The 26,778-nt window shown below is 35.4% G+C and overlaps 1 protein-coding gene across 5 annotated transcripts in view; it reads right to left on the bottom strand.

Moving 5' to 3' along the window:
- Positions 1–26,778, bottom strand: part of ABCD2 (ATP binding cassette subfamily D member 2) — a 211,689-nt gene that overhangs the window by 126,717 nt on the left and 58,194 nt on the right. For 2 of the 5 annotated variants that reach the window (XM_072654292.1, XM_072654293.1), the window contains exons 1-3: positions 14,239–22,082; positions 12,323–12,503; positions 2,405–2,526 (exon numbers count right to left, since the gene is read on the bottom strand). In XM_072654292.1, the coding sequence (XP_072510393.1) occupies positions 2,405–2,526; positions 12,323–12,503; positions 14,239–15,174 (1,239 nt within the window). In that variant the 5' untranslated portion in view covers positions 15,175–22,082. Of the gene's footprint in view, positions 1–2,404; positions 2,527–4,981; positions 7,547–12,322; positions 12,504–14,238; positions 22,083–23,983; positions 24,999–26,778 lie in introns of those variants that run through there. The other 3 variants (XM_072654294.1, XM_072654296.1, XM_072654299.1) reach the window with 3 other exon arrangements.

Raw genomic sequence — 26,778 nt, 5'->3', positions numbered from 1 at the left:
TCCAAAGTTCTGAGACTGGGGCAAAAATGATCTATTTAACAAAATTGTTGGGAAAACTAGAATGCTGTTTGCCAGAAATTAGGTATAATTAACAGCTCACACTGTATAACAAGATAAGCTCCAAGTAGGTACATGATTTAGATATAAGGGTGACACCCTAAGCAAATTAAAGGAATAGAAAAGAAATTGCTAGGAAAAGAACATATAACCAAGCAAGAGATAGAGAGGATCATAGAAGATAAAATGGAAAATTTTGATTACATAAAATTTTAAAGTTTTGATAAATTTGATGGTACGTAAATGAAAAACAATTTTGTAGCAAATATCTCTGAAAAAGTTAAGACTTTTTCAGATAAGATAGACATGGAACTGATTCAAATTTTCTAAGAATAAATTCCATTCTTCACTTGACAAATGGTCAAAGGATACGAATAAATAATTTTCAGAGGAAGAAATCCTAGCTATCAATAGCCATACCTGAAAAAGTACTCCAACTCATTCATAATTAAAAAGTACCAACTTAAGCTACATTTATAATTCATTTCTCACCCATCAGTTTGACAAAACAAAAAGAAAAAATGTCAAATGCTGAAGGGGGTGTGGAAAACCATTGATGCAGTGTTAGTGCAGCTGTGAACTGGTTTAGGCATTTGGAAAACAATTTGGAACTATGCCCCCAAACCAATTAAACAATCCATTCTCCTTGACCCAGAAATGCCACTACTAGATCAGTACTGCAAAGAGATTAAAGAAACGGGAAAAGGACTTATACGCACAAAAATTTTTATAACAACTCTTTTTCTGTTGACAAAAAACTGGAAACTAAGATGATGCCCATCACCTGGGGGACTGGCTAAGGTGATAGAATACTGTTGTGCTGTTGGAAATAATGAAAGCAATGGTTTCAGAGAAACCTGAGAAGACTTGTATGAACTGGTGCAAAGTGAAATAAGCAGGATCAGGAGAAAAGTTTATACAATACCAATAATAATATAAAATAAACAATTTTGAAAGACTCAGAAACTCCGATCAAACAACCATAATTTCAGAGGACTCATGATAAAACATGCTGCCTTACTCTAGATAGAGAGGTGATGAGCTGAGTGAAGACTGATTCTTTTTAAAGAATATTTTCAAAGAGCATTCCCATTTATTGGACATTTTCATGTGAAAGTTAGATAATAACTTGTTTATGTTTTAGAGGGGGTTCTTTTGCATCTGTGGGTTGAATTAGATAGTCACTGAGTTCCCTTCCAGTTCTTGAAAATCTTTTGACTGTGATCCTCTGGATGCTAATGTTGGTGGATGTTTCTGTGACAATTGCATCCATTCCTAGAACGTTAAGATGTTTTACGATTATTTGAGAATAGCCTAATAAGCCACACAGGAAAAATTAAATTCCTATCATCCAGATTATGATATGAAATAGAATGACCTTGAGCTGGTACTTTAATAGATATATTTGGGACAAGTACTGCTTAGAGACAATGAGTTGAATCCAGAACTGAATAGGAAAAAGAGAGAAAAATATGTTGCACTTTATAAATTGCAAGGTGCTTTAAATGATCACAAGGTTCTCTCTAGTGCAAAGATCCTTTCCTAGTGAATTTCCATAGATGAAGAGTTTGGAATACCACAATTTCTGTGAAAGTAGACAAGTGACTGAAAACATAATGGAGGGATGCATGGTGGCCACAGGTAAGCTATCGCATATTTCTATTGGTTTCATACATTCAAAAAGTATCTTAAAAGATATCATTGAGGAAAAGTATGATTAGAAAACAAGGTCATTCATATTATATTAGTAAGGGTTAACAGATGGACAGCCCAAAAGCTACATTGATTTACTCAACATGCAAAATGCAGGAAAGCCTTCAGCAGGAAATATCTGTTTTATAGAAGAAAAAAAGACTTTCATCTGTACTGAAGGAGGAGTACCAATATCCATGAGATCACAGACCCGCTGATGTGTTAAAGCACAAAAACAACAGAAGCACAGGCTGTAATGAAAATCCATGGGGAGATAATGTTTGATTTTAGTGTAATAATTTCTAGAATTGACTCTACCACTTCCATATGTAACAATTATTTTAAGATATCTATCTCACAAATTTCTCAAAATTCATTAAAATAAAGTAATTACAATTCTCTTTAATTTAGAAAACAAATACATATATCATACCAGAAGCATAAAAGAAAGAGGAATATGATGTATATGTTGAAGAATCAACCAAAGGATAAGTATTAACACCAAAAAGACTGTAGTCACTGTGATTTTATTTTTTCCTGTAATTTCTCTACTAGGATTCCCAAGTGAATATTACTTTCACTAACTCACAGTTTATATTCTATTTAATTTTCAAATCCCTCTCTTTTAGTGAAGACAATAAGTAGTATACAGTACCTCTTTGTATGAAGACATGATCCTTTCAATGGCATCTGCTCCAGACGCCAATAAATTTCGTGCAGTGGTAAAGGCTTCTGTCCGTTCACTAATCATAGCTTGTTTCTGGTCATCCTCTAAATCTTAAAGAAAAATTAAGAACTGTTTTAGTTGTCAAGTGACCTTTATCTCCATTTCCACACACATATTTTTAATCAATTCAACTCTAGCTAAAAAAATCAATGTGTGTGAATTAAAATATATAAGTATTAAAGAAAGCTTTAAATTAAATTATTTTGCTGGACAGGGAGGGAAAAGGTCCAGACCCATAATTTCATTTGATATAAGAACTTCCTCTACTATACTTCCTATCTATAATTTATACCTTTAGAGAATTGTATAGGAAAGGAGAAGTTGGCTTGTTCTAGGTTACATGGCAGTATATATCAGAGGTAAGACTTGAAACAGGTCTTCCTGACATCAGGGATGCCATACTATCCATTACTCCCCATTCCCTCTCAAAGGTAATTAATATATTTTTGAAACTTCAGTACCACTATTTATTTGAAATTGCCTTGTCTTTTTTTTTCCTCCAAAAAAAGTAAAAATATTAAATAAAAAGTCCTTGCTGACCAGTATTATGTAGCTGAAGTTTTTTTTTTGTTTTAATTTTGAAGAAATTTCATTTGAACTATATTTGGGAAAGAAAAAAATATTTTTAAACATCTTTCTGGAGGGGGAGCAGGATAACAAATTTGAGGAGCAGAATCTCAGGACTTTTTTCTTTTTAGGTAAAAGATCCTGAATACCCAACTGTGATACTAAGCTATTGCTGCCCAGAGTAGAAGTAGTGGAAATCCTTATGTAGAATACAAGAGGTACTGTCCTAGGATGTTCCCCCTGAGACTTAATTATTAAAATATACTAACTTCAGCCTGAAATCTCAGCTCAAGATCTTCCGTGAGGATTTTCCTAAGTCCTCTCCTCCAATTTTTCCTACTTTTTCCTACTCTAAAATGATGATGTATTTACTCTGCATATATTTCTCATTTACTTTTCTGTGTCTGTGTTGATTTTGTAATATAAGCTCCTTGAGGAAAGGGACTATTTGATTTTTGTCTTTGTATCTTCAGCACTTAACACAGTACCTGGCATAAAGTAAATGCTTAATAATTAATTGTTTAGTTGAATCTAATATCACTTCTCCAGACCCTTTATTTATCAGAAGAGGTCATGCTATTTTGTGAAAGAAAATTATTGAGATTCATGTGACCTATACCATGTAATACAATTTCTTATTTCAAGAATATATTATAGAAAAATCCCCATAGCACTTAATTATGCAGTATACATAATATGCAGTATACATATATATGAACTATATGAGAGTTTTAATTGTAGCACAGAGGAAGTAAGATCACTCCAGTGTGGGTGTGATCAGAGAAGAATTTATAAGGGAAGTGACATTTTATCTAGGCTTTGGATTTCTCATATTTCTATATGGGGAGATCAGGAGGGAAGGCAAAGAAGGGCACTTCTAGTGGAAGGAAATTTTTGCTTATAAGGGTATGGAGGTGAAGAGGCTTGAGGCATGTTGTTCTGGAAACATGAAGTGTTTTATTTTGTCTGTGACACAAGGTTTGTGTAAGAGATAAGGCAGAAAAAACATCTTGGACCCAAAAGCTATTAGACATAACAGAATAGTGTTTGATAAACCCAGACACCACCTGCTGGTGTAAGGTGTCCCTAGTGAACAAAAACTGTTGGGAAAACTATAAAAGAGCATATCAGAAATTAGGACTAAAACAAGATCTTAAACAATATAATTACCTTGTTACAAAAAACAAAAATAGTGTTTTAAGCCTGGAGCAATAGAATGGCCCCTAAGGTCCACATCATTCGCTCCTTTATTTTAGACAAACAGTTTGAATGTAATAACAATCACTCTAAACCTCCAGTTAGGAATATTCCTGACATTTAGACAAAGGCTGGGATACTTGTTTAAATAGTTAACTTTTAGTCTTATTGTAGTTAAGGAAGAATTCAGATTATTAGAAACGTGTGGGTAATGAAACAACAGATTATATTTTAGTGTCTGAGAACAGGTAGGCACTGGGAGGAGAAACTGAGGAAAGCACACAGTATTGTTCTTCTGCTCTGAGATATCCATATAGCGGATGGTCCTCCTCAAGATTTCCTTCTCTACTATAGCTCAGTACTACCTTCTCTTTCTTTCTCTGGGTTTTCAGTACATATCTTAGCTCTTTTCTTTCCCTTCCATTTCCAAACCCTCTATCTAATTCTGAGATATCTCTTCCCTTTCATACAAATTCCTCAGAGTGTAAGCAAGTCTCTCATGAAATAACTTTGATTTATTCAAGGAGGTGTAGAGCCACCATTTAGACTCAGTTATGACTAATTCAACCCATAAGTGTTCCTTTGTTACAAAGTATTTCAGTCTGTGCCTAATTCAGGTCAGTCCCCTGGCAGGATATTGGAACAAAAGGAGAGATTCAAAGGTCATTCAATAATTTTAAAAGAAATTTACTTAGTTATAGCAGGAGAGATATACTCAACAAGATTAGTTATTTAGGGCACCTGGAGTTGATTCAGCTGAGGAAAGCTCCTTTCCTGAGTTATCCATTTTCAAGCATCTTTGGAACATTTGGTGGCTGCTTTGTACTCATGTGATGAGGAAGCAGTATCAACAGTATGAGCCTTTACTCCTCTAAAAGTCAAGCAAGCCTCCAAGAAGGCCATACCTTTTAAGGAAAAAAGCAACCTAAAAGTGGAAGAAGTTAGCATATTGCTCATACCACCAGTGCATTTAAGTGTTTGGGGAAATACATTTAGCCTCACCCTTACACTTATATCACAATAAGAGCTACGTGGATACTTGACTTAAATATAAAAATTATAAACAAATTAAAGGGATCACATACTTAAAGGTCTAGAGTTGATAGTCTTCACAGATAAAGGTAAAACAGACAATTTTGATTACATAAAACTGAAAATATTTTCCACAAGCAAAGTAAATATAGTCAGAATTGGAAGGAAAGCATATAACTGGAAAAAAAAATAATAGCAATTTTCTCATAATTTGAACTGATAAAAATAAGAAAAAGCTACTCCTCAATAAATAAGAGGTCAGAATATAAAAGGGTAACTTTCCAACAAAAAAATACAAGCTAGGAACAACCAGGAGACAAAAGAAATGTCCCAAGTCACTTATAATAAAACAAAAGCAAATTAAAACAACTCTAGGATTCTACCTCACAGCCATCAGAAAGATAAAAAAATGCAATTGTTGGGGAAGGGTGAAGTTTTCCATCCTGGAAAGCAACTTTGAACAATATGCTAAAAGTTCCTAAGCTGCATACTTTGACCCAGCAAGGTCAAAGATATGCTAATAAAAATTTATAGCAGGAGTTTTTGTTATAGCAAAGAACTGGAAACAAAGTGAGCAGCAAAACCATGGAATGAACAAATGGTGGTATAGCTATGCAATGGGCTACATATATACTGCTGTGAATTCACGCAGAACAAAATGAGCAATTTACAGGATGACAAGTTATAGGATGACCACCATAACGTAAAGTGAAATAACTTTAAAGTCTTTAAAAGTATGATCAAAGCAGTGACCAATCATGAATTGAGAAGACTGATGGTGACCCATCTCTTGGCAAAGAGGTGCTAGACTAGAGACTGTAGCAAGTAAAAATGATGCTAAGATAGAATTGTCCTCCAGAGCAAGATCATTTTAATTTTAATTCATATCAAATGATCATATCACTGTAATTACAGTGACCTGTATACTGTTAGTAAAACAGGTCACATTGGCACCTCAGCAGTAAGCCAGGGACCTGAGAATGATCGATTTATTAGTTAGCCAAGCAGTAACCAGTGGAGACAGCTAAGTGGTACAGAGGATAGGGTACTGGGCCTGGAGTCAGGAAGATTCACCTTCCTGAGTTCAAATCTGGCCTTAAAACACTTCCTAGGTATGTGATCTGGGAAAGTTACTTAAACCCTGTTTGCCTCAGTTTTTTCATCTGTCAAATGAGCTGGAGAAGGAAGTCACAAACCACTCCAGTATCTTTGCTGAGAAAACTCAAAATGAGGTCATGAAGAGTCCAGCAAGACTGAAAAAAAGATTGAACAACACAAGCAGTAGCCAGTAAATTGGGTCAGTGTTCCCTCTCAAACACCAAAATCCTGGAGTGAGAGCAAACCAGATGGTTCAAACCTAGGTGACTGACCTGATTCACCTAACAGTAAAACATTTGGACCTCCCCTGGCAAATGTAAAATAATCCCCATGGGTAGGCAGTTCAGAGAGGCAGGTTGAGAGTTATCTCAGCTCCTCCCAAGGTTGGGAGGAGGGAATAATCCTCAAATAATAATCCTCAAATAATAGGATTAGCCAGGAGCTGAGAAAAAGTAGGATGGCCTTCAGACCCCACCGACTCTTAAGGAACGCTACTTGCTTTAGGTTACCCAGCTCCTTCTAGCAAAAAAAAAAAAAAAAGCCTTTCAATCATGTTCCTCTATCCTTTGGCCTACCCCTTGGGAACCCCCTAACTTGGAAAAGAAAAGGGGAATCATCCCTACGGAAGGCCTACACAAGCAGGTTCTCTATTAATGTGGTAAACTGAAGGTGAGGAGGGTCGCATTTTAAATTCGTAAATAAGTAGATGCCTCAGGAGCTGGGTTAGAGTAATTATATTCCTCAGCCAGACCTTTATTTGGACTGGGAGAGTTCTCCTTTTAAGCTAAGCTAAGAGATGGAGTTTTGACAAAACAGAAAAAGGATGTATTACAAAATAATATTAATTATTAAATGATTAATTTTCCTCAAGGTGAAGAATGATACATTTTAAAAAATAGTTATTTTGTTAATTTGTCTTAATTAATCATACGTATTTGTTAAGGATTGATTAAATGCTTACTATATGCCAAGTACTATGCTAGACTAGATTCTAGGGATTCAGAGGCAAAAATGAAACAATTGCTGCCTGACTTTAAAGAGTTTGCAATCTCGTATCTATATATATACACATGTGTATACATATGTATTATGTATATGCATGTGATCTCACAAGTGAAGGTATCATATATAAGATTTTTACCCCACCCTTACTTATATTAATGTAGCTCCATATTTATGTTAATAGATTACAAATAGAATATGTATACAGAAACATGTATACATATAATACATTAATAGATTACATATATTTTAGGTTTATATATTATATATATTATAAATTAAGATATTATATATTGCAAGAGTAGTCTTGACACCTTAACTAAGTGAGATCATAGATTTTAGATTAAGTTTGAATAATCTTTCAAACTTGAATGATGTTCCATAAGAACTGTGTTTGAATAGGCAGAGGAAACTTGGCCATGCCCAAAGGAGCATCTACAAATTATCAAGTGAATTGAAATATATTCATTTCAGATATTGGTCCAATCATGGAGTACAACCATCACCACTTCCAGTCCCAACCTCTCCATCAAGAAGAAATCTAGAGAAAAGAAGGCTCACCTTTCATCTGGACCTGGTCCCTTCCCCCCACCCCAACCTCATTTTGGCTGGGAGAGGACCTTTAAAGTTTCAAAGGGTCCAGAAGATTCTGGAGTATTCATCTTTCCACTGCTGTCCTTGCCAACACCACCAGATCAGCAGGCAGGCAGTGTCTACATCAAGAGCCAAGGACCACTTGATCATATTTATAGAGAATTTCTTGAATCACAATGGGATGAACATCCCATAAGTGGGGGAAAAGAACTTCAAGAAACTAAGAGCTCTTCATTAACCTTTTACCCTGAGTCTAGGGGAGGAGTCACAGATTCCTCATTTGTGGTATTTGGTCTTTAAGCCTTCAAGAAGTTGTTAGTGGTGTGAGGGTTAGTCCCCTGAGGTCGGTTAAGTCTCCTGGATAGTTTCAATACCTTTTAATGAAAAATTAACTTAGCCTGATTGGGGTAAGGTTAGGAGAAGAAGACCACCTGTTATGATAAGGCTCCAGAACATGTTGTTAACCACAAATTCTAAATATTGTGAGCTTACATCTAATACAGAGGCAATGTGGAATAGTTGAATAAACACATAATTGGGCATCCATGAAACTTAGGTTATAATCATAGTTCTTCCATTTATTAGCTGTACAGTTATATTAGGTAATTTCCTTAAACATCTCCAGGCCTTAGTTCCTCACTTGCAAAATGAATTGAAGTACATGCATTTTAAATCTATTCCATTTGTATCGTGATTCAAGAAAATGAACAGACAAAAAACCCCTTTTTACTACTTTTCTCGGGTCTTTCCATTCTGTTTCCTATTCACCTATTCACCCTTAAACTTTGTCTTCTTTATCTCTTTTTTAAAAAGTTAGTTTATATAAATATTTCAAAGATCTCTAAGAATGGTACAAGTGTTGAAAATGTAATATGAGTCATAATGAACACAATAGTTTCATGACCTTGAGACAAAAACAGATTTTATTATTAAACAACAAATCACATGCACATTATAACCTTGTGGAGAATGGAAAATCTTAAGATCAATATGTTATGAAAATGGCTTGAGAAAGTCCATTTTACCTGTGCTATGATATAACTTTCTCATTGGTTAGTTGTTAAAAGTCTTTGGACAATAGATAGGAAATGTCATGATTTAGTTTTATTTCCATTTACTTCCACTTTATTTTAAGATAAAATTTTATTTTGTTTAATCAATGTCATTCTGGCATTCTTAAATTTATATAACAAGCTATTTTTCAAATGCCTCTTCTATTCCTTGAATTTGGAATCAGTTAGTATCTCTGACATCTAAAAAATGTTTTCACCAAAATTAAATCAACTACAGAAATAAATTCTTCACATATCATGTTTATTTCTTATTTATCTCAATGGGACTAATTTACCATTATTAATAATTAGCATTTTCTCTACTCTATGCTGCATGCCCCAGGGTTCTATAATAAGGCCAATGTTTCTAAACATTTATTATTGCTAACCATATATGCTATAGCCTTGTCATTAGATCCTCCTCTGACATACTAATTTTAAAAAATTAATATTATTTCCTTCTAAAACCCTTAAGATAATTATCATGTCTGTTAGAAGTTCAATCTGAAATATCAGATGGTTTTAAATGTATTTGCTTTGTTCTCTATATGCCATCTCTTTCTGCAGCCAGATTATCTCTTTTCACATTTATCTATGTGCCTATTATTCTCTCGTTCCACCCCTCAGTTCCCCAAAAAAATATAGGGAGGGGTTAGGTTATTTTTTATCGTTGCATTCCTGTCAAGATATGGAGCCTTGCAAATAATGAGCATCTACACTAGAAAACAGGATTCAAATAGACCTTGACAAAATAAAATATTATATTAGATTGAATAAGATTAAATTTAATAAGGATAAATGTTTATCTCTGGTTTTAAAGAATCAACTTCACAAATATCAGGTGTTCTTGGTATGGCTAGACAGCAATCTGTCTGGAAAAGATGTAGGTGTTTAGAGGACTACAAGTTCAATATAAGTCATTAATGTTATACAGAAGTTAAAAAAGCTAGTCCAATATGAAGTTGCGTCATTTTCAGGGACAGGGGAGGTGATTTGTCTCACTGAATGTATTTGATGCTAGAATAACTGCATCTGGAGTATTAGATTCAATTCTAAGTACCATGTTTTAAGAAGGAACAATGGAAAGTACCTAAGGAGAGCAGCTGGGGCCTCTAATTCAGTGTATTCCCTTTTCTGAGTTACTTCTCTAATCTGAATTTATTATTAGGTTGGATCTCAAGAAGATGGCTGCTATCTTGGGTTCAAGAGTATATATACTGTGCGGCACCATCAGTGTGCTTTCTATTAGCAATCTACAGGTAATAGATTGAACTAGCTGTTAGCAAAACATTTACTGTAAAAACAGCTACAAAACATTGCCTCCATAATCATGAGGCAACATCTCCCATGAACATATACAGTGACCTTGGGAAGAATGAACACAAACTTAAGAGTACTACAATAACTGTTATAAATACCCAAAGTAATTATAAAGGATACATGAAGAAAGATACCAAATGTACCCACAGAAAGAACTGATAAATAGAAATATGTTCAGAATAATTTTACACATATGTGTAAGATAAGTACTATATATACTTATAAATAAATAAATAAATATGTATATTTGTGTCAAAAGGTAGCCCTGGAGAGTGTGGGGAGCTTGGAGGAAAGGGAAGAAAAAAAAGAAATTTATATGACCATTTTGTTGCATATTTGAAAGGAATGGCTACTTGTGCATAGCAGATTTGCAGGTCATGTGCGGTCATCTTTTTTTATTGTACTGTGTTATGGAAGTTCTTGTTTTATTCCATAAGTTCTTTTTTTTAAAAAAAGAGTACTACAATGGTGAGGCACATATATAGGGGGTATATGTGGAAACAACTCTAGACCCTCAGGGTCTTTTCTTTCTCTGAAGAATATTCCCGAAGTTTATTATCATCAGGGATAGATGGGTTGTTCTACACCTAAGCCAGACTCCCCAAAAGGCATAGTGTTTCTGCTACAGAAGTGAACTCCCTGGGCTTTGAATGGATGGTGTTTCTATAAGTCATATGTATTCTCTTAGACAGGCAACTGTAGTCTCTAATGCTTGCAAACTCAGGCTCAGTTGGAATGCTACAGTGCTCTTTCAGAATGGGCAGAGACCTTTAGCCTAGTTCTAGCAACTTTTACCTTTCTGCTTCCTCGGAACTTTCCTCAGTTCAGAGGCTTTCCATCTCCCAAGCAGAAGGGAGAGTAATGATTTAGCTTTGGTGAGTCTTCCTGGTTCAAAAACTTAGTAAGAGACCTCACCCTAACTTATAATGGGTGTCTTGGTACATTTTCCAAATCTTCATCTCTGCTGGCTAGTCCATAGCAAAGCAATGACTAATGATTCACCAGTAATTTCCAAAACATTTAGGAGGTTGATAGTTATCCAGTTTTTAAAAGTTCTATAAGTCTTCATTAGGCCTATGCAAATGAAAGGCTGGGGAAAGTTACCAAGGGAATCTATGCCTTAGGAGAAAATTCATTGTCTCAGCCTTTTCATTTGCAAGTGAACTCATATCTAAGAAAGTGAAGAATTGTCCACTAACATTTAAAATGGATTCACACACAATTAGATGCAAATATAATTTGAATGGAACTTGCCCTTAGATTTTGCCTCTGCATTTTTCCCTTGATGACCAACACATTTTCTGAAGTCTAAAAGGAGTACAACCACATCAAAACTGGTTGAAGGCACAAAAAGGAAATGATTTTCAACTATTTAGAAGTCGGTCACATGGAAATTAACTCCAAAAGGCAGAATCAGGAGAAATCAATGGAAGTTGCAAAAAAAAAAAAAAATGCAAATTTAGACTTGATGCATGGAAAAATTCTTAGCAATCAGAGATATTAAAAATGAACTGGCTGTCTCAAAAGGGAGTAGGTTTAATATGATATTTTCACTTCAATGACCATTTGTGGGGTATGACACATAGAGAATACTTACTTCAGGATTATATTATTATTTATGTATATTACAGTTTTACATATAGTATTTCATTGAAGTTGGTCAATAATTCTGTGAATTAGAACCCCATTTTGTAAATGAGGAAACTGAAACTTATAAAGATGCCTATAAAGATGTGACACGCCAAAGGTTATAATAACTAGTAAATTTATGACAACTAGTAAATTTACTAGTAAATTAGTAAAAACAAAACCTAGTAAATGGCAGAGGGAAGACTTAACTTCAGGTCTTCCAACAGCCTTATCCCTAAAAATTATAGTAAACTTACTACAATCACAGTATTACTAAAATGAAAATTAGCAAAACCTCTTTTAAAATTATTTCCATTTAAAATATATATTTGAAACAAAGTAGAAATGTCATTACCACCATCTGCAAAGCCAGTTGCAGTGATAATAGGTACAGCTACCATAATCAGTCCACTGCTGCTCCAGACATACTTCATCAAGAATTGTTCTATCATAATGTACCATAAGCGTTTAGATAAAATGAGATTCATTTGCTCTGCTAAAGCCTTGTAACTTTTCTGCAGTTGTTTCATTTCTACCTATGGGGGAAAAAAACAAGTATTTACATTGCATGCCTGAACACCCTCTTCTTTTACTCCTCCCCCTTCTACTAAGCTACATATATAATATATATGTATATACATATATATATTCATAATAAATATCTATCAACTTAGAGCTTTGCTTAGAAGCCTGTGTATGATTTTGTGATATAATTCTTATCCTAAAAGTGATATTTCATAAAGCACCTTTTGGGTCTAATAACTAATAAATTTAGATTAAAGTTGCCTTAGGTGGAATCCTTGTTATAAAATGACTAGCTTGGTAGAAAATGCAATGTTAAATATAAAAGTCCTAACTATTAATTCTATTTGCATATTCTGATAATTTAAAAATCATATATATAACAATGTCTTTCATAGTGTTCCAAGCATTTTACCTGGAAGAATAGTTAAAATAAAAATATGTTATTTTGCACAAACAAACCCAATGCAACCAAAATTATAAAGAAAACAGAAAACTGGGAGAAATTTTTTTGCAACAAGCACCTCTGATAAAGGCCTCGCTTCTCAAATACATAGAAAACTGAGTCTAATTTATAAAAATACAAGTCATTCCCCAATTGATAAATTGTCAAAGGATATGAACAGTTTTCAGATAATGAAATCAAAACTATAGTCATAAGAAAAAAATGCTCTAAATCACTACTGATTGGAGAAATGCAAATTAAACCAACTTTCTCACCTATCAGATTGGCTAATATGACAAAAAAGGGAAATGTTGGATGTTGGAAGGGATTTGGGTTGGTGGAGCTGTGAACTAATCCAACCATTCCAGAGAGCAATTTGGAACTGTGCCCAAACAGCTATAAAACTGCGCATACTCCTTACCACTACCAGGTCTATATCCCAAAGACACCTCACTCCCCACCCCCTAAAAGGAAAAGAACTTATTTGTTCAAAAATATTTATAGTAGCTCTTTTTGTAGTGGCTAAGAATTGGAAATTGAAGGGATGCCCATCAATTGGGGAATGGCTAAACAAGCAGTGATACATTATTATAATGGAATATTATTGTGTTATAAGAAATGATAATGCAAAGTGATTTCAGAAAAAACTGAAAGACTTACATAAACTGATGCATAGTGAAATAAACAGAACCAGGAGAATGTTGAACAGCAATATTGTTTGAAGAAGAACTCTGAATGACTTAACTGTCCTCAGGAATCCAAAACAATCCCAAAGGACTAATGACAAAGCATGCTATCCACCTCCAGAGAAAGAACTGATATTATCTAAATAGAGACTTAAGTATATTTTTTACTTTTTAAAAATTTTATTTGAGTTTTCTTGTACAAAATGACTAATGTGGAAATGGTTTACATATTTGAAAATGCACAACCTATATCTAATTGCTTACTATTTCAGGGAGAAAGGATCCGAGGTAGGGAAGGAGGGATAGAATTTGGAACTCAGAACTCCAAATAAAAATACAAAAGACACAAAAACAGAAAATAAATTGTGGAACTCTAAGCACACTTTTTCTTTAGAATTAAAATACTCTCACTAAATATTTAAGAAAAATGAAAGTTTAGAAAACATTCTGCAATTCCATTTGTGATTAAAAGTGTAAAAGAGTATATATTTTCATAGAAGTTTAGATGTAAGAGGAATCTGAACCACTGAGGAAATGAGACAACAGCCTGTATCTTTTTCTGCAGTAGCAGCATTGAGCCATCTCACATTTCAACTATCACCTTAATTTTTGCCTTACCTTATGTCCTCTGTAAAAGGCAATTTCTTCCACATTGGCTATAATTCGGGAGTGCACATACCGCAAATATCCCTTCCTATGAGCTTCTTCAGCCACCAATTTACCAAATTTGGGAGAGCATGTTTTTAATACTTTGGCAGTAGCATACACAACAAGCCCTGCCAGCAACGTAGGCCCAATTGGGCTTGCTCCTCTGGATGTAGCGGTCTGGATGAGAGTATAGGAAGTCAGCATTACATCCAAAATGGGTTTGGTCAAATTAGAATACAAGTGAGCTACAGACTGTGAAAACATCATAATATCCTCAGTAAGAGACTGATCAGGGTTTGCCAGTCTCCCATCCATATTGATCACCTTATAGTAAGTCTGATTTGTGAAATAGGTCTCATAGGCATGATCCACCAAACGAGTTCTGAAAGCCAAAGCAAGCTTGCACTCCAGATATCTTATTGCACTGTTCACAAATGTTGCAGGAATGGCAATCATAAGCCATTTGATTAATTTAATAATGAAAGTCCTAGGGTTTTTTTCCACAATGCTCTTTACAATTTTTCCATCTAGACCAGCCACATAGATAGAAAGAAAAGTTCTTGAGATTAAAGTCACGGAATGGAGGCATAGCCAACCTGTTTCGGTGGTCACAAGTTTGGGAAAGAGAATTTTCCGAAGCTGCAGAAGCTGTTTAAAAAAATCTGCATTCACTCCAGGAGCTTTCTTCCAAGAGTTCTCAGTGCAATGCAGTTTCTCCTGATTCTCTGCAGTTGGGCAAATTTCCTCTAGCTTCTTCTTGCGGTCGGGCTGCTTTAAACGCTTGCGGATAACGGGATAGAGAGTTTTCAGAGCGTATGCCGCAGCTAGCAGGCAGGCGGCCCTTTTAGCAGTCCTAGATCTGGTCCATTTCACTCGATTTGCAGCTGCGTTTAACATGTGGGTCATTTTCTCCCTCGCCCCAATCCGATTTTCCAAAAAACCTTCCAATTTGTTTTAGCTATCCATGATCCTCAGAAAACCCGAACTGATCTTTCGCAAAATCAGACTTATTCCACAGCCGGCAGCATTTCCCTTTGAGACAGATGCAGTGGAGGTTAGAATCCACTTATATCTACCAGGGAGCTTTCTATAAGAACTTGGAGTTCCACAAAGCAACCCACAGCTACAAACTCCTCCCCTCCCAATGCACCTATAGGTTGCAAAGAGACTGGGAGTTTTGTATCCTCGTAATTTCTCGGTGAGCCTTGAAAAGGGGAGGGGAAGGGAGAATGGAAGGCAGAGAAAAACGTATTGCTTCCTCAAAAAAGCGGTTATAGAGAGTTAAATATCACCGAAGGTGTCGAATAAGGGCAGCTGACTGGGAGCGAAACCTGACCTGCCTACTGAGCATGCTCTGCATCATCACTTGGAAACAAGTTTTAAGATAGTCGTCGCTGTCTTAGCCGTCATCACCCTCGTCATCATCATCATCATCATCATCATTATCGTCATCCCTTCTCTAGATTTTAGAGTCTGCTGTAGAAAGTAGGAAGCAGAAAGGGGGATCTGCAAATGAGATCATCTATGGGACTGGAAGGTTTGAATTACCGCAGCTGAAATAGACTGGGGATGGTACGTGAAAGATAGAGAACTAAAAGTGGGAGAGGCACTGAGACAAAGCATGGTCTCCACAGATTATTCTTTCTAATCCTCAATGTGTATATTGTAGGATCACTCATAACCCCCGGAGCGCAGTGGGAAGATCTCATTTTTCTTGTTTCTGAATTTTCTTGACCCCATTTGGGATTTGCCGTTTCCTTCTTCAACTCATCTGAGAAAAGGAAACTGAGGAAAACATTATTAAGTCACTTGCCCAAGGTCACACAGCTAGATAGTGTCTGAAGCCAGCTCTGAACTCCAAAGGATGAGTCTTCTTGACTCCAGACTGGGCGTTCTATTCGCTGCTACCTTGCTGCCCAGGGTGGATCTTACAGGAGAGGTTTTTAGTGTATAAGTGGGAATTGGATCTATCATTTTGCTGCTATCTCCCTAGCTGCTTTTCTGTTACTGGAATACAGATACATTGCCCTCAGGCCACTGGTTCTATGTCAAATAACTAGAAGTAAAATTTGTTTTACTGACTCAACACTATTTTCTCCCTTTATTGTAACTCAAGTAGTTTTTGAGTTTCTGAATAAATAACATTTTCCTGTTTGCTTGGTAGTCTATGTGTCTTAATGAACTAGGTATGTCTGCTTCAGTACTCTCTGCCTTTCTCCAAAGATTCTTGTAAAATTTTAGGTTCTTTTTAATTAAATTTTTTAATTAATTTTTTACTTTTTAATCTTATGAGAATAAGATTAATAAAATAATTCTTTCTTAATCAACTGTGTTTATTTGTAAACCTGTGATATTTAACTGTGCTCCATCTTGGGAGGAAAACTCACATTGCATTTGTAACAGTGTAATAATTAATATTTTTCAGTTCTCATTCTACTTTCCAAAAAGTTAAATTCTGTGAATTCTGGATTTCCTGCCTTAGTATGTATTTATGTTATGCTATAAACTGCAAAAGACATTATAACTATACTTGGCCACAAAAGGGAAACTTTAAAGTCTGTATGTACAAACATTTCCTGGGTATTTCAATTGATCTTCATATAGAATGATCTTGAACCCTTCAGATTTTGGTTGCCCTCCGCTGGATACATAACAGCTTCTTAGTCACAAAATGGAGGTTTAAAACAAGAAGGAGTAGTTCCTTTTACATTAATACGTTTATTGCCACTACACTTGCTCAGAATGTGACACAACAGAGCAGCACTCTGTTCTATAACTGACCTCAGTCAGAAATTATAACTAATTCTTTACTAAAAATAAATCATTAGCATGCTACATACTGCTATTGCAAGATAGAAGATAGAATTTATAGGAGAATATGATGAGTAAGGTATATAAACAGCAAAAAAAAAGCTAATTTAAATTTAGACTTCATTTGAGAGGCATAGTGTCCATGATGACACACAATAATCCTACAGCATTATGCCCTGATCATACAACATCTAGAGTATAGTATACAATTCTGGGTATCACATTCTCAGAAGATCACTGACAAGCACAAGAATAGTGCTGATGGACAGAGACTTGCCAGAAGATATTCAGTCTTTCACTGGACAGAAAGTGAGCTTGGTTTTGAATGCCAACATGAAACAAGCTTCCCTGGATCTTAAGGAATAACGTTGGCAGTTTGTACCTAGGACTCATGCTTATTTTGTTTGCATGTGTTTGATTGCATGCACTGAGAAGTGCAAGTCTAATTGGCATTTCTATCATACTAGTTATCATATATAACAGTAAATTGTTTTAAGTGTGCAATATCCATAATAGCAATTTCTACCTTTTGGATTCCTGAGGCATTGGAGGAAGATGATATAGAATTTAATTCTGTTGAAAACTGATGGATCAGTTTGTGCAGATGTGCTGTAGGAGCATGGTATGCTGTGAAATGTAAAATGTTAAGGACTAGCAAGTTGATTTCTCTATTAGTTCATTATATAATGTTGTTTGTATTCTTGGTGTCCTAGACTATGAAGACAGCTGAAATCATTTCTCTTTTGTGCATAATTTCTAGTTTATAGAGGTTGAAGAGATCATTAGGATCACAGAAAAATGTATATTCTACCATCTTGTCGGTTATGTGATCCAGACCTTTTTTTTAAAAAAATAAGTTTTTCTTGATAGCTTCTATTTCTTACATCATCATAGTTACCTAAAATATCTCTCCCCCTCCCCTTCTCAGAGAGCAATCCTTTATAACAAATACTATTGTTTAAGAAAGAAAAAAAGTCAGCACAACTAATTAATTCATTGGAAAGGTAAAAAACACATGCAGCCACCTCTCTTAATGTTAGTGATTTGAATGAAGCAATTTGTCATGTAGTTACTAATAAATTGCAATTCTTCCTTTGAGAACAGTTTTTTATATCCTTTGACTACTTATCCATGGGCAAATGGCTATTAGTCATATGTGTATATATCTGCAGATATTACATATAAAGTGATATTGATAAATCTTGAACACTGAGTCTTAGAGTAATTTAATTCAATTTTTCCATTTGACTATTTCCCTTCTTATCCTAGATCATTTATTTTATATGTGCAAAAACTTTTTGGTTTGAAGTAATCAAATTTATCTATTTTATCTTTTGTAATTCTTCTATCATTTGTTTGGATAAAAGTATTTCTCTTACCATATCTGTTTCTTTTCTAAAATTTTAATAGTATGATCTTTAACATTAAGGTGAAATATCCATTTAGAATATATTGTAGAGTGTGGTGTAAGTTGTTGGTCTACCTAGGTCTAATTTCTGCCAGCCTCCTTTCCAGTTTTCCTAACAATTAAAAATTACAACGAAATAAAGAATTTTCCCACAGTTAAATTATGTTTCTGAATCCTCCTTGTCTATTCTATTAATCTATCAAATACAAAATGTTTTTTTATTATTGCTACTTTTAAATACAGTTTAAATAGATCATTTGTTTTTATAAATGAATTTTATTATTATCTTAACAAGTTCTATAAGTCATAAGTAAGTTGTTTGGTATAGCATTAAAAGTGTAAATTAATTTTGATAGTATTGTCATTTTTACCATATTGGCACAGCCTAACCATGAGCACTGAATATTCTTCTAGCTATTTAAGTTGTCCCTTATTTCTGTGAGGAATTCTTTGTAATTAAATCTATATAAGTCTTTTGTGTGTTTTACTAGGTTGATTCCCAGATATTTTATGGATTTTGTAATTATTTGGAATGGGGTTACCTTTTCTATTATTATTTCTTTTGTTTTATTTTTATAAGGAAATTTTGAGATTTTTTGAGAATTTATTTTGTAGGCTACAACTTTGCTAAAGCTATTGTCTCAATGAGTACCTTTGCTGATTCCCTAGATTTTTCCAAGAAAATTATATTATCAGCAAACAAGGAGAGTTTTATCTTCTTTTTTTACCTATCTTTATGCTTTTAGTTTCTCTTCTTATTGCTGTTACTAGCAATTATAGAACTATATCAAATAATAGTGAGGAGAGCAGAAATCTTTGCTTCACTCCCATATTTATTGGAAAAGGTTCTAGTGAATACCCCTTACATATGATTCTTGGTTTCAGTTTTAGAGAGATGTTTTTTATATTTTAAAAATGTCCCCCTATGCCTATACTTTAAAGGTTGTTTTTTTTGTTTTGTTTTGTTTTTTGTTTCAAATAAAGAATTATTGTACTTCATCAAAGGCTTTTTTTGCATCTTTTGAGATTATTATATGGATTTGCATGTTTTGGTTTTTCATATGATTAGTTATGTTGAATTGTTTTCTTAATGTTAAACCATCTTTCCATCCCTGACATAAATCCCACTTGGTAATAATGAATGAGTTCTTGAATAAATCATTATAGTCTGACAGGATTCTGTTTAACAATTTGAGGGTCAATGTTCATTGTTGGCCTATGGTTTTCTTTCTGTATTTTTATTTTTCCCCATTTTATATGTTAGGAATATATTTGTATTATATGATGATTCTGATAAGATGTTTTCTTTCTCAATTTTTGAGAATAATTTTTGAAGTCCAGTTACTAAATGCTATTTAAAAGTTTGATAGAATTCTCCTTTTCTGAGATTCACTTATCTAAGTTCTCTATCTCATCTTCTGATAGTGCAATTATTTTATATTTTTGAAGCTATTCCTCTGTGTCTTTCATGTTCTGTTTTGTTAGCATGTAACTGTTTTGATTTTTTTTGTTTCACCTGGCTTAGCTATGATTTTACTTTCCTTATTCGATATTTTATTAATTTGATTTTCTGCTTTTCTTTTTAATCAGATTAACTCAGTGTTTATCAATTTTATTAGTCTTTTCAAAGAATCAGGCTTTAGTTTTATTAATCATTTCTATGGTTATTTGTTGTTAATAATTTACATATTTCTTCTTTAATTTTTAATATCCTTTGTCCTTATTTTAGGTTTATTTGTTGGTTTTCTAATTTTTTATGCACATTTACTTCATGAACCCTCTCTTTTTCTATTTTGTTATTTTATGTTTGTAAAGGTATCATTTTTCCCTAGTGACTGTTAGTTGCATCACAGAAATTTTGATATGTTGTTTCATCATTATAATTTTATTATTCATTGTTCCAATGATTTTGTTCTTTGACTCACTTGTTCTTTAGAATTTCATTATTAAGTCTCCATTTGGTCTGTATCTTTTGTTTGTGGTCCCTGAAATGATTACTGTTGTATTGCATTATGGTTTACAAAGGAGGTATTAACCATTTCTGCCTTTTAATATGTATTTACACTGTCTCTGTGCCTTTGCACATGGCAAATTTTTGTAGAAGTTTAATGTGGGGTGATAAATATGCATATTCTTTTGTAGGACCATTTAAAAGATCCCATAAATTTTATAATTCTAGTTTCTCCTATAATTTACTCCTTTCTGAATTTGTGTTTTTGTCATTTTTCTGTTAGACTTATCCAAAACTGAAAGAAGTATATTGAAATCACCTGTCAGTATTGTGTTACTGTCCATATATTCTTATAGCTCAGTTAATGTTTTTTTTAAGGATTTGGATGCTAAGGCATTTATAGCATGTAAGTTCATTACTGATACTGGTTTGTTGTCTATTGCATTGTTCATTTCAGCATAATGTAGGTTTTTTGTTTATAACTTTTTATTTTTTGAATGTTTGTTTTTGCTTTTTAATATAGTATGATGGCAAATCCTGCCTTTTTTAGATTCATTTGACGTATAGTAAATTTTTCTATTCCCTCAATTTTATTTTTGTGTATATCTTTCTTTAGTAAAATATTTTTAATGAGAAAACAGATTGTAGGGTTTTGTTTTCTTATCAAACCTATAACTTTTTCATTGTGTTGGATTGTTTACTCCATTTACATTTAAAGTTATGAGAATCTGATTTGTATTTTTCTCCTTTTCTAATAAAAGTTATGATTTTTCCCCTCTTCTGTAATAATTACAATACTGTGGTCCTTAAGTTATTTTACTTTAATTTTTTTAAGGTGCCTGAGTTTCCACTGAGATTTTTGTTCATCCCTGATACCCTCCTCTAATTTGTTAACACTTTCTTGTTTTGCATATTAATTTTTTTCCTTTCCTGCTTTTATCTGTTTATATAATTCCTCCTTTCTCTTCTTAGTCAAGTAGATTTGCCATTCTTTTCCTCCTCCTTCAACTAGTCTTATTTCTTAGGGTTTTTTATTTCATTTTTGCACCCATTTTCTAAAAGGATTCCTCTCTCTTCAATATCCATTTCTCTTTTTTGTCTGCTCTAGACCATCATTCTCTGTTTCATGATCATGATAATTACCTATCCTCTCTCTTTTCTCTGTATTTCTCATGTGACCAAAGCTTTCAAGAGAATCATTTTACTTCTAGGCACTTTCTAAAATGGTAGAACTCACCCATAGATTCCCCTTTTCCACTGTACCTGTCTCCCAGAACAATGTCAAATATTTCAGGTGTCAGAGAGGACACTGTTCCACAGTAGGGTCCTTCCCCCTTTACATCACTCATTATGCAGTCCACTATTACTCTATAGTCTGTTCTACTTGCCTTCTTTCTCCATTTGCCTCAAAATTTCCTTCCTGGACCCATGCTTCCTCATTCCCCCAAGTACCTTTTTTCCAGGAATCTTGACTCCCCCATACCCAAGATAGAACATGTAGACTTTTCAAGCACCACATCCATCAGGACACATCCAGTACAAGGTCTCCATCTCCCTTCACAAACAAACTCTCTTCAGTCATAGGAGCATTTATCAGTGGAACTCCCTTTTCAATCATTTCCTTATCCTTACTATTCCCTTGGAGGCTGAGACCACAGGGGTCAACTTCCCCCCATTGCTAGCCCTTGATTTAAACCTAGCGTATCACTTTCTCCTCTCTTTTCCCCTGCTTCCCTCCCTCTCGCCCACCCTCCCATTTCACATACCTTCCCATAATGTAATGTAGTCCCACAAAAGAAGCATTAATCTATAGGCAGGATATCCACAATGCTCCATACCCACCTCTGCCTTTACCACTTTCTCTTTTTACACATATAGAAAGAAATTTCTTACTGGTTTTTCTACTTTCACTCTGTTGCTCTTGCCATCCTTGATTGTTTCACTTATTCACTTCTCCTGCATTTCTATTTTTTGAGGTATTTGAAAAGCAAATAATCCCTTCAGTTCTGGTTTCCTTGCTAAAAATGTTTCAACTGCCTCTTTATTATTGAATGCCTGTTTTTTTTCATGTGTGATTGAATTTAAAATTGCAGGGTAGGTCACCTTGTGCTGAATCTTGAGCTCCACTGCTCTTAAGAACATATTATTCCATTCTCCTGTTTTCTAGTGGGGGCAGAATAGTCTTCTTTTGTTCAAATTTTCTTTCCTTTTCATTTCAAAGTCTTTATCAAAATCCTTTTTAAATTTAACCAATTTGTGTTTGCAGCCTTGATTTTTTTTTTCTGGCAGTTATCTGTGAATTCTCTCAATTGGTATTTCATTTTCTATATTCAGAAGCTCTGGGAAATCAATCAACACCTATTAAGCAACTACTACGTACCAAGCACTGTCCTGAGCACTGAGGAATACGAAGAGGCAAAAGACAGTCATGACCCTCAAGGAGCTCATAGTCTAGTCACATTCAAATAAACATATACAAACAAGCTATGTTACAGGATAAAAAGAAAACAATTAACAGAGGGAAGGAACCAGAATTAAAAGGGTTTATAAAAGATAGAATTTTAGTTGAAACTTTAAAAAAAGCCAGAGAAAGAAGCCAGGATGCAGAGTTAAGGAGGGAAGTGTTTTAGACAGAGAGGACAGTCTTAGAAAATGTCCAGAACTGAGAGGGAGTTCACAGAAGAGCCAGGGGGCCAGAGTCACTGTATCCAAAAGTTCATGTTGGGGAGTAAGGTGTAAGGAGACTAGAAAGATAGATTATAAAAGGTTTTGAATGCTAAAAAGAGGTTTCTGTATTTGATTCTGGAGGTGATAGAAAGCTACTAGAGTTTATTGAGAAAAGGTGTGGCATGGTCCTATCTGCACTTTGAGGAAAATCACATTGATGATATTGGTGAATGGAGGATGATTTGGAGCAGGGAAAGATAGTCAGGCAGACGCATTGCCAGGCTATTACAATAGTCCAGGTGTAAGCTGATGAAGGTTTGCATTACAGTGTTAGCAGTAACTGAGAATAGAAGGAGGTAAATATAATTGATGTGAAAAGGTGAAATTTACAGGCCTTGGCAACAAATTGGATATGATAGGTGACAGTGCAGACTTGAGGATGGCTTTTAGGTTGCAAGCCTGAGGAATGGGAGATTGATGTTGCCTTCTATGGTAATAGGGAAGATGGAAGCAGGAGAGTTTTTAGGGAGAATAATGAGTTCTGCTTTGGATATATTTAGTTTAAGATTTCTACTAGACATCCAGTTTGTAAGGTTTAAAAGATAGTTGGAGACGTAAGATTAGAGGTCAACAGAGAGGTTGGGGCAGGATAAGTAAATTTATGAATCATCAGCATAGAGATAGTAGTTAAGTACATGGGAACTGACAACATGACCAAATGAAGCAGGATATAGGAGAAAGAGAAAAGGATCCAGGAAAGAGCCTTGAGGGACACCTATGGTTAAAAGGCATGAACTGGAGGAGGATCTAGCAGAGCAGTGCCAAATTAAGGAGGCATAGATATTAACAGGGTGATGGGTGAAATCTGAAATAACTGAGGAAACAAAGGCCTGAGCTTCCAAGTATATCAGTTTATTAAGCAATGCATGGCAATTGCATAACAATTTAGAACCAGGCCTTCTTAATTTCACCCTGGACCCCAAATACAGGAGCAAACAGATTTTTATCTGTTAAAAGCAAACAACAGTATATAAAACAGGGCACAAGATTAGGTCACCTGATTTCTAATTGGAGGAAAGATTAGGGACTTTCCTTGTTGAATGAATTTCAAAACTTGGGAGCAGGGAGAGTGAACAGGTGCAATTCCCTGAAATCAGAAAAAGAGCTGTCCCACTGCCCTCCAAGTGTCTGTATGTAATCAAATAAACAAAGAAACAGTAACTGAGTCACCAGTACAGGGCCAGTTTGCAGATAAGGCATAGGTTGCTTGAGATGTACAACTGTGAGAAAACTCCTTGCATCAGTCTTTGGATCTGACTGGATTTCTGGTGAGCATTACCAGGTCCTTAGTTAAGGGTCTGAAAACAACAGGTAGTGGTACCCATGCAGGGGGTTAGGCTCAAATAACATAATGAGATTTTCTGCACAATTAAATTAAGTTTTCTTACAAGAAAGAAAGTGGACTAGACCCACAATTGAATATGGAAAAGGAATTTAGATCTAGAGTTAAATCATAAGATGGAGTCAGTGTGGTTCACTTAATGCTTATAATTCCTTCAATAATGATAGGCCAATGAATTCTGAGGGACAGTTTTGTTGCATTTCAGAGAAAACTAACCTAATCCATGTTGTGGGCAAAGGGAAAATCGCTGAAATAGTTCTATAACACACCACCCCATGATGACAAGGTTCTAAGAATCTTCTAGAGAGATCATTAGAAGGAATGAGTTTTAGATCTCAATGGTATGGTCAACACGGTGGTTATGTCAAAATCTTTGCAGTTTCAGTGGTTCTTCTGATGCAAGGCAAAGACAATGGACAGAAGCAGCATCATGAACAGAAGAGAGGATGATACTTCCAGCATAGTCAACAATTCTTCATAGTCAGGATCATCTGTAATGAAGTGATTGAAGTCATAAGCCTCTGACTTGTAGTAAGTTGCCCCATTATGTTATGTGTGTTCACAGGGCAGATAGGTGGTGCAGTGGATAGAGAACCAGTACAGGAATCAGGAGGACCTGAGTTCAAATCTCACCTCAGACACGACACTCAGTAGCTGTGTGACCTTGAGCAAGTCACTTATCCCCAGTTCCCTCATCTTGGGTCCTCTCCAGTCATCCTGATGGATATCTGGTCACTGGATTAAGATGGCTCTGGAGGAGAAGTGAGGCTAGAGCCCTGCACAGCCTTCCCTCACTCAAAAAACAAAGTCAAGTGCAAGTCATGTCATTATTTCTCTGATGTCATGGTCTTCTTTGGCAATGAAGGATGAACACACATGTGTGTTCACATGGGTCTGTCTAGATAAGATTCCCAGGGTACTATAGATAGAAATATCTAGAGTGTCTGTAGCTTAGCCTTATCAAGGTCAAGGGAGATTCTTAACTCATGCCAGGCAAGGAGGAAGAGACTGGGGCCATGAGGCTGACCATTCTGCTCTCCTCAGAGAGAGACAGAATACTAGGCTATCTGAAGGAGAAAGACCTTGAGACCTCAGTGACTCTGTAACATGGAAGAAACAACAAATATAGAGAGAATCAGATAAAACTGTTCCCCCAAACAGTCTTTTTTTTAAAAAAATCAGGTAAGTCTTTCAGAAGACTAGATACAAGAAACTGCTAACCTGGATAGGCTTTCCCCTTCCTAGGGCAGCCCAAAACAGACCACAGTCTTGGAGAATCTAAAACAAGCTAGCCATCAGTTTCCATCAGGATACCCCACGTGGAAAATGTGAGTTTGCCAAAACCTGAAAAATCTAATGAAATTTATTTTTTCTTAAAATATGGAAGATAGAGCTCTTCTGGGGGCCAAGTTGGTGGAGTAAGCAGGAAATAGCCTTAATACTCCCATATTCACCTCTAAACATCAATAAAACAGTGCCCCAAAATGAATCCTAGAAGAGCAGAACCAGCAAAAAGACAGGGTGAAAACAATCTCCAAGCCCAAGAAACTTGGAAGGTCAACAGAAAGGATCTGTCTCACTCAGGTAAAAGAGTAGTGCAGTCCAGGACAGGAAGCATCCTGGGAAGCTAGAAGCAAGCCTGCCTTAGCCAACTAGCAGGAGGTCCTAATCCTCAGTGGGGTGAAGCAGGCAAATGCCAACATCAGGACTCCAAAATGACTTGACATAGTAAGGCTAATGGGCAGACACCAGCACTGAGGCTGCCAAGAGCTTCAGTGTAGCCCCCAGCAAACAGGCAGATGTCAGTGCTAGGACCCACCCACATCCCTCAGTACACCTGGACCTTGCATGTGCTAAGGAAACAGGCAAAGGCTAGCATCAGGACCCATCATGTAACCCAGCATAGCCAAGCAAACAGGCAGATTCCAGCAATGGAAATCTCAGTAGGCCTCACACAGGCAGATATCAGCACTGGAACCCCACCTCAGCACCAGGTAAGCTGCCAGAACCCTTTGGCCTCCAACAGCACCAGCCACCCCATACATCACCCCCCCAGCACAACACCAGACACAAGGATCCATGTGGACCTCAGAACAACATCAGTGCAGCACCAGATAAAAAACCAGGGCCTCCAACCCCTGGCACAAGAAGCTTGGAATAGAGCCCTTACACCACAGATGCAGAGCTTAAATTTTAAAGTAAGGGAAAAGGCTATAAAAGATGAGCAAAAATCAACAAAAAAAGAATCTGACCATAGAGAATTATTATGGC

Source organism: Notamacropus eugenii, chromosome 3 (genome assembly GCF_028372415.1).
Source record: "Notamacropus eugenii isolate mMacEug1 chromosome 3, mMacEug1.pri_v2, whole genome shotgun sequence".
In the NCBI taxonomy this organism is placed as follows: Eukaryota; Metazoa; Chordata; class Mammalia; order Diprotodontia; family Macropodidae; genus Notamacropus; species Notamacropus eugenii.
This window is presented reverse-complemented; position numbering and strand designations above follow the sequence as displayed.